Source organism: Serinus canaria, chromosome 15 (assembly GCF_022539315.1).
Source record: "Serinus canaria isolate serCan28SL12 chromosome 15, serCan2020, whole genome shotgun sequence".
NCBI classification, from domain to species: domain Eukaryota; kingdom Metazoa; phylum Chordata; class Aves; order Passeriformes; family Fringillidae; genus Serinus; species Serinus canaria.
The window spans coordinates 13,954,268-13,963,189 of NC_066329.1; the positions used below are offsets into that span (position 1 = coordinate 13,954,268).

The following is an 8,922-nucleotide window of genomic DNA, read 5'->3' on the forward strand; positions in this document are numbered from 1 at the left end:
TTCAGCATTCCTTGCTACTTTAGTGCTTTATTTTCTTTCTTCCTCCTGATAGCTTATAAAAACCCAGCCAAAGTCACCAACAGCTCAGGATATTTACTCCTAACTTTCGGGGTAGATTTAAGGTTTCCCTGCTGCAGCCGCTCACCTGCTGAGCCCATCACTTGCAAAGGGACAAAATGTCAAAAGTACTGAGGCTCCCCTTTGTGTCTCCAATGAGCCCAGGGAACCTGGAAGTTCAGATGTTGATCTGCTAAAGAAGGAATTAAGTTGAGCTGTATTTCTTGCTAAAAAAGTGGAAATCTGACCTTGTCTAGTGCCTTGCTAATTACAGATGCAGAGATCATCTTTATTTAATTACATATGTTTCCATTGATGTAAAATGGCCACCAAATTTGAATCCTCGGGATTGTTTATATTCTTTAAAAGAATCTGTAATTATGGCAATTCCCACCATATCGGAATGTATTATTAATTTATGTTTCAGTTAAGATAAAGCAAATATGCAAACTGGAGTAGAAGAACAAGAATATTATATAAATCCTTATGATTAGAATAAAATTCCCTCTCTGTGGATGTTAAAGTGTTAGAGTTTTGTGTCCTGCATTATTATGCTAAGACCAAATTTCCATAAAAATTTAAAAGCTGGTGTCACAATCTGCCAGCTCGAGAAAGAACTGTGCGTGTGGGACATAGAAATCTGAAGATGCATCTTTTGTTACTATTGCTTTCATGCAAGAAATTAATGCAAGACCAGATGCAAATAATGTACAATAATTTCTAACGGGCAATAACAAATAAAAGACAAAGTTGAGAGTTGCCTCCTAAACATCTTGCTCTGGCTCGTGTCACTCCATGGAGCTCTCTGGAGAAAACACAGCATTACATGTGCTGCAAAAAGGCTGAGAATCCCAGAGCCAACACAGAGTTGGGGTTGGAGTTGCCCCTGAAAACCATTAAGAATCCTCAGGAAATCCCATATAAGGCTCTTTCAGCAGGAAAAAGTATGTCATCCTTCCCACAAAGGATAAATCTGTTTTCTTTTACACTATCTAAAAATATTTCAGAAATCTCTAAAATACTCTTTCCTAGCTGGGGAAGTGCTGCTGCAGGTGTTGAAGTGCATTTGCTGGCACCAGCAGTACATTCATCCTGGAAGCTCCACAGGACTGCAGTCTCTGCTTAGTATCCTGCACCTCTAGATGGTACCAAAGTCCTTAACTGCCTCCTTCCCCACCTCAAGCCTTCCAGATCTATTCAGATGTTTTCCTCCTCCTTTATTTTCTCATTCCTTTTCGTTATTACAAAACAACCCATCTGGTATTTCTGTATTTCACTGTAACATACTAGACCTTTCCAAACATGAAAGCAGCTGGAGATCCTGTGTGCAGGAAGCTGTGGCTGCTCCAGGAGAGGAGGAATAGGGATGTTTTTTTGGAAGCTCTTGCTTAAGGCTGTCAGTGCCTAGTCCCACCAGCTTGTAGGAGGTCCCGAGCAGAGAGGGGGAGGGAGGAAACGAAAGGCTCCTCTCTCCTGCCTTGGCTCAGCAGCACCGCCTCATGCTGCGGCCAGGAGTATAAGAGCTCCAGCGCAGTGTCCAGAGGATTATTTTAATCCAAAAAAGAAAGGGATTTCTTCTAATGACTGCTAGAAATAGAAAGCAGTTGCAGCTGCTGCTGGAAAGCAGGATGGCTCTAAATCATGGCTCCTATCTCACACACTTTGCTTCCTGCTGCTGCCGCCCACCCGACACTCACCCGCAAGGAAGGTGGGTTGAGTGTGGTTCAGTAATGTCCAGTCTGTCCCTCCAGGCAAGTACTTCTGGAGACTGACTCGCAATAAGCACTTGGTCTCCCTCCAGCCGGCTCAGATTCACCGTTTCTGGCGGGGCTTGCCGCTCAACCTGGACAGCCTAGACGCAGTCTACGAGAGAACCAGCGACCACAAGATTGTCTTCTTCAAAGGTGAGAGCAAACACGGTGCGGGGAGTATAGGATGCAGTGCTAGGCAGGAGACACCAGTGCCACGTGTTAAGCATCTCGAGTGCCAGTCTGAATCCTGTTGTCCATGAGCAAGGCCAGAAGGGAGGGCAAGCAAAAGATAACAGTCACGTTCCCCAGAAAATAAGGGAAATGTCATTGAAGATAAAGTTCATCCAAATGTAACAAAAATCCTTTCAGGGGCTTTTCAAGAATGAAACACAAGCAAGAACCACCCCTACACACACTCACAGGTGGTGTGTTCCTTCTTTGACCTTTTCTCTTTTCAGTATGTGTTGCTGAGAAAAGAAATAGTCAGAAAGGAGATAAAAATTAATCTGAAGACCTTCGGTTTTAATAATTATATTTCTGTTACTGTGTTTCTTTCTTAAAATTAGTAGTATAATTTTCTCTTTTTATTTAAAAAAACTGGCACGCTTTTATTTCAGAAGAGCTGGAGGACCAGTTTACTTCTTGGTTTCTATACAAATGTCCGAGTCCCCCACAGACCATCTACCTGTGCTGGTTAGATGCCACCCATGCACTCAATGTCACCCAAGACCCTGGCAAGTACTGACTCATTTCACCGAGGTTGGGCACTTGAAGTGCTAAACACATCCCAGCCCACCATTCTTCCTGTTTGGAAATTGCTTTTTGTCTCCCGCCCCTTCTGCTTGAAACATGGTGCAATTATCGGTTTCAGAGGTGCTGAACCAAGCTCTTCTGGAAGCAATAATTTGCTTTCAGTTCCCCCAGCCAGGCCAGAGAGATGGCTCATGTCCCACACAAGCCCCTAGGCTTGCTGAAGGCCTTTGCAAGTGCAGCCGACACCCTCCTGGACCGCCGGCACACTGAGCTCCACACCGAGCCCCACATCTCTCAATGGGACAGCATATGGAAGGCGCTGCCACGTGTGTCCTGTTGCCTCAGGCAGCCTGCCCTGCTTTCCCAGAGGGAATAGGGCCAGCTTAAGGAGTGTGCCACCTTGGCCCCTAAGGTCCTGCTGCTGATACATGGGCATGCATTTAAGGGCCTCTTCAGATATTCTAGAAAACCAAGGGAGGAAAAACTCTTATCCCTAAAATAGGCTATGCAATACCCAAAAGGGCACTGCAGGTTCTTATATAGAAATTGTAAAAGAAGAAAGACTATCCCAGTGGTTAGAGAACTATGAAGAAATTGAGACAGCTGGGTTCATTTGCTTGTTCTCTCCTGCCCAAGGTCAGGCTGAGGAGGCAGCTGTGTAAGACCCTTGAAGAGCAGTGAGCTGCTCATATGGGATGCATCCAGTCCCTATGCAGCCTCATAATGCACAGGTGTCTCAAGCCATCTGGCCCTAGAAAGTGGCAATTTCTCTTCCAAAGTGGATTACACTTGGCTTCTTAGGAGCCAGATAGTTTGCAGAAAGTGTCAAGTTTGCCCACAAAAGCTGCTTTGTTTCTTTGGATAGCAGGCTGTCGTGGTTTGACCCTGGCACAATGCCAGTGCCCCCATGAAAATACTTTCTCCCTGGTGTCCACTGTGAGATGTGATCAGAAATAGAGCAAAGCAGGCTCCAGCTTAGGAATAAAAGGGGAAAAACCTTTGTTAATCTACAACTATATATAAAGAGAAACACACAGAACTCGGAATGAAAACCTCCCAAAAACATTCCTCCTCCCCCTCAGATCATCAACTCTCAACCCATCACCACCCTTTAGATAATCAATTCTCATTTCATCAAGGAGAGAGGAGTCCCTCTTGTACCACAGGCTTCCCTAGGAACCACAGTTGAAACCTCTTGTGTTTCCATGTCACACGTGGCACCACCCAGAGATCATTTTGCCATAGTGACATCTTCCTTCCATGCCCAGTGCTCTCACCACTGTGCATAGATCAGGGCTGCTTCTAGGGTTTTCCTTTTTAAGGGTGCCTTGCCCTGTTCCAAAAAAAGCACAGTCTCTCACTTTTGGGACACCTGTCCCCCCCAGATTTCACCCCCTGGGGCCGAGGGATCTCAAGAACAGAGATCTTCTTCTTCTTCCCTGAAGATGGAGGGCACCACCACCGCCCTCCTCACCTGCCATCTCTGCTCACACCACTCCTTTGCATTACATCACTGCACTCTCTTGGCTCCAAGCCATTGCCTCCCCCCCTAAATGCAGTCTCTGTGTCACAGGAAAAATGGTTCTGTCCATGGCCATACAAGAAAAGTCCCACCAAAGGCCACTCCATCATCTCCTCCCACCTAAGATTCTTTTCAACTTCTCTTGTGGCCCATTTGCTCTTATCTCTATCTCTCTTCTCATTCAACTCCAGGAGGAATCAGCATTTGTAAGGTTTCCAGCATCCAAGAAAAGGGTTAAAAGTCTCAGGCTCTGCCTGTCCAGAACGCCCACGGCTGCCCTGCCGGGCACCTTCTCACAGCACCCCTCTCCCTTCTCCTTCACACCGGCCATGCTATCAAATTTCAGTGGGGCACAAGCACAGGCACAGGCTCTCTCCCTCTCTCTCTCTCCTGGGGGGGCTGCCCAAAGCCTTTCAGTGCTCCTCTGTTAGTGTTCAGGAACACATAATCATGAGAAATGATTATATGCAGGTGCTTTTATTGAAGAGCTCTGGGTGTCAGGGGTACAAACCCAAATCTGACTCCGACGCGGGTTCGGGGTGAACATACTTTTATATTCTACCATTATATAACTTTCATGTTAATTATTACACTTATATTGTTCTATTGTATACATAGATTTCAGCCAAGCATAGCCTCCTTAGATAAGGAGGGGCTTATGGATAAGGATATGGCAGTTTATATTTAAGGATAGATAAGCATAGTTTCTCATGATTCTTCTTATGATTATACAATAATTATATTTAATTACTAAGCAATCATCACATTTATATCATTTATCATATTACTTACGCAGGTGCAAAGCTAAGCTTAACATTTCAGAGTCTATCTTGACATTTTCCAGGGCCCCACTATCACCTCCACCCTTCCATCTTGCAGGGGCCTTCACCTCCCTTCTCTGTCCAGACCCGGCCTACCTCCTCCGGCTGCATGGCTTCCCTTCCCCCGCCCAGCTCGGAGCAGGGGAGGTCTGACCTCTTTCACAGACGGAACCCAAGAGAGAGCTTCCCTCTGGGAGTTCTCAGCTTTTAACCCCGCTGTGTTCTCAGAGGCGTATCCATGTCCTCAATGGCCACACCAGGTGCCAATATTCAAATCTGAGCACCTATTGGTTTGACCACAGCATCCCAAAAAACTCACTTCCTCTCTAACCACAACACAGGCAGAAAATCAAATGCCTCCATCAAATACATAAAAGTGACAGCCGTACTGATGCTGTCAGTGCGTTCGTATCCTGGGACGGTCGTGCTTTCAGCAGCAAAGCGGGGATATGTCCATGGACAGCCTGACACAAAGAAGCAGCTATTCAAAGCCAGAGGTTCCCCCATGGGCTGACCCCTTCCTTTTCCCATCCTTAAATGCACAGAGCTCAACCCCGAGGCTTTGTCACTGCAGTAGATAACAAAATATTAGCTCAGCTCATCTGTGGAAAAATACTGGTTTAGGCTGTGAAACAAATGTGATTTTATTCTGTGCTTGTTTCCTTTCCACAGGAGACAGATACTGGGTCTTCAAAGATAACAATGTGGAGGAAGGGTACCCACGACCCATTTCGGACTTTGGCCTGCCCCTGGGAGGAATTGACGCTGCTTTCTCCTGGGCTCACAATGACAAGACTTATTTCTTTAAGGACAATCTCTACTGGTGCTACGATGACCACGAGCGGAGGATGGATCCCGGCTATCCTTCAGAGGCCATCCCGTGGAAGGGAATACCCAGCCCTTTAGATGATGCCATGAGGTGGTCAGATGGTGAGTCCATATGGCGGTTTAAAAAAAGCACAGCAAAGAAAATCAGTGCTCTGTTGAGCTGTAGCCCCTTCTACCCTGCCTGCCAACACAAAGGCTGAGCCCCTGATGGGCTGTTCCTGGTGACTCGAAGCTGAAGAGAGAGCTCTGGTCATTCCAGCCAGAGCTCCCCATACTGCTCACTAGAGGATTTTGTATTTTTAAACAGGCAACAAAAATATCGTGAGGTGATAATTATTGTACTCGGTTAAAAGAACACAGTTGATGTGCGATGTCACTGCTTTGCAGTGATTTTTGTCCTAGTATGGGCTGATTTGCTCCTCGCTGGTCTTATTGTCATTGGATTTTTAGGTGCATATATGAGGATGCAGACAGAAAATACTTGTAAAGATGTTTTCCCAGAGTTACAACTCATTTTCTGATCAGATTTCTCAGTGGTTTCTTTCCCCTGAAAAGACCACAAAAATTTTGTCACAGGAGACGTTTACAATCAGCTATTCACTCACAACAAAGCGACATTTCCGGGGTTTATTTACTGACAACCTAACAGTGTAGTAGCATTAAACCAGGCAGAGGGGACAGCCACTTCTAGAGACTTTTCAAGCTGAATTTCCAAAGCTATTGAGAGTGACATTCCCATAGGTAGGAGTCCTCCTGGGCATGGGGCCTACTTAAAGAATTGACTGCCTCCCAGTTCAGAGCGGAAAACGTGCACCTGAAAGCAGAAGGTTCCCAGGGCCCTGTCAGGCTCAGGTTATTTTTCTGAGCCCAGGATCAGCAGCACACACCTCAAGTCATTAATGGATAGCGGGGTCTCCAGTTTTACCATGCCCGATTACAAGAAGGAGAGTAGTGCATGATGTGTCCAGCTGTGGGCTCACAGGGCCTCGACCCTACACGCCCACAGTACTGGGAGGCATAGCTGCTTCGGGACTCAGCACGGAAGAGGCAACAGCTCACCATCCACCTCCAAGTGCTGGTGGCTCCTGGCTGATGTTAGAGATCGTGGGCAGGCACAGTTACCTTCTTTTCTGGAGCATCCCTCCAGCAGCGAGAGGGGAATATTGACAACAAGCAATGATATCTCATGCGCCTCTGCTCCCCGGGCCTCCGCTGGGGTGGGAACACTCCTCTGCTGCTCCAAGTGCTCCTTTGACCTTCCTCTGGGACGTCATCCACCAACACTCACCTCGTGTTTGGGTTTTGGTCTCTTTGCAGGTGCAAGTTACTTCTTTAAGGGCAAGGAGTACTGGAAGGTGCTGGACAGTGATCTGGAGGCGCAGTCCGGGTACCCACAGTCCATCGCCAGGGACTGGCTGGTGTGCAGTGACATGCAGGCCGACGCCCCCGAGGCAGCCGGGAGCAGCAGGACTGGGGCACGCTCCAGGCCGGGACAGCACGACGAGAGCCGCTCAAAGAACGGTTACGAGGTCTGCTCCTGCACCTCGGGCACCCCATCCCCGCGCCCTCACCCCACACCCGGACCGACTGCCAGCCTCATGCTGGCTGTGTGGACAGCAGCACTGGTTTGTGTGGCCCTCTGACGGCTCATCTCACCATCAGGACAACACCGTGGTGCTTCGGAATACAGCTCTGTGATTGCTAACTGTTCCAAGCAGAAAAAAAGACATTCCTAAGAACATGCCAGTGAAGGGTTTGAATTCTCCATGAGAAATGAACAGTGATTTTGTTTTGGGGTTTACTTTCTTCTTAATTTTAGTTTAAAGGTCTAATAACAGAGTTGAGTTCTGCATCTTCTTATTCCCCCATCCAGTTAAAGATAAGAGCAGCCTTATGTTGAATTTAGAAATGCTTCATAGAGATGTGTTGCTCTGGATGTTCAAACACAGCAAATGACAGAGGGGAGAGCTCCTGGGATGGAATGGGGGCAGAAGAGATGCTGCTGAGATAGATGGCAACAGAAAGGCAGCCAGCAGGAGATAGCAGTTGTGTGCTGACACAATGTACACATCCCATTGGATGTACTAGGCAGAAGAAACCGTGACTCCACTAAGATTAACTGCAAGGTGATCATTATTTACTGTCAAGCCTGCTGTAGTCACTGGTGTCTGGGTAACCTGTATCAGTTTCTATGGGTCAGAAACACCTTTGCCTTTCGGAAGGTGCCGCAGCTTATCTTTGTATACGAGTCATTGTAATTTAACAGTTTCTCTAATAAACCTTGGCCGCCTACATGGAGATCTCCCAGTCCTGTGCCAGATCAAGCCTGATACCTGCAGCAAGGTACTGTCGGCTGAGGCTCTTAGCAGCCTCGCCTCTGGATGAGGGCAGTGCAGCCAAATGAGATGCATTTACAACCACTTCCCCAGACTAATCTGTGCGCACAAACTTCTGGTCTCACAGAATTCCTGTGTCGGGTCAGCCTTATGTTTTGGGAGGAATCAAGATGTATTGCATTTGCTTGTTACTCTGCCATACCTTGCTGTGCTGCACAGCATGGGCTGGAGCAGGGAAGGTGCTGTGCAGTCAGCTCAAATTCCTTTTGATGCCTCTGACAGGAGTTTGGAGTGGTAGAAGCCAGGGTCAAGCGCTGCTCCTGGACCCTAGGATGCTCCTGTTTGTGTTTATTCCTCACCATTCATCAATTTTCTGTGGTATAATTTGGGCATCTGAGAGTTCTTGAAAATAGTGAGCGATAACTTGGATGAGATGGCAAAGAAGCCAGGGTCTTCGAGTCTGCTGTTGTCAAGGTGCTGTTGTCGTGAGCGGAGGCCACTGGGACACGGTCTTCTCCTCTGCCCTGCTTCTGCAAAGCTCCTGCACAAATGTCTTTTGCTGCCCTGCCGAGTCCAGTTTCTCGGGGAGACATGGAGCAGACAGGGACCCAAGGCTGCTCCAGTTGCCCTGGGTGGTAGGTGTAACACAAAGCCCCCTGTGGCACAGCAGGAAAGGCAGGAAAAGTTTACAGTTGCATCCTGACAGAAAGAGGGGGTCACCTTGGGTTTCCCTCTGCTATTTGCATTTTTGAATAGTCCCAAGCACTCACAGGTGTGCTACAATGTGATTTTATGCGTCATGACTCAATGAAACATCCCATTAAACCACTAAAAAGCCTTTAAAAACTTAGAAG

The 8,922-nt window shown here is 47.3% G+C and overlaps 1 protein-coding gene across 1 annotated transcript in view; it reads left to right on the top strand.

Annotated features, from left to right (window-relative positions):
* MMP17 (matrix metallopeptidase 17) overlaps window positions 1–8,030 on the top strand; it is a 53,432-nt gene extending 45,402 nt beyond the window's left edge. Inside the window, exons 8-10 of the mRNA XM_030233376.2 lie at window positions 1,809–1,961; window positions 5,577–5,834; window positions 7,050–8,030. Of these exons, the coding sequence (XP_030089236.1) occupies window positions 1,809–1,961; window positions 5,577–5,834; window positions 7,050–7,375 (737 nt within the window). The 3' untranslated portion in view covers window positions 7,376–8,030. The remainder of the gene's footprint in view (window positions 1–1,808; window positions 1,962–5,576; window positions 5,835–7,049) is intronic.
* Window positions 8,031–8,922: the final 892 nt, after the last annotated feature.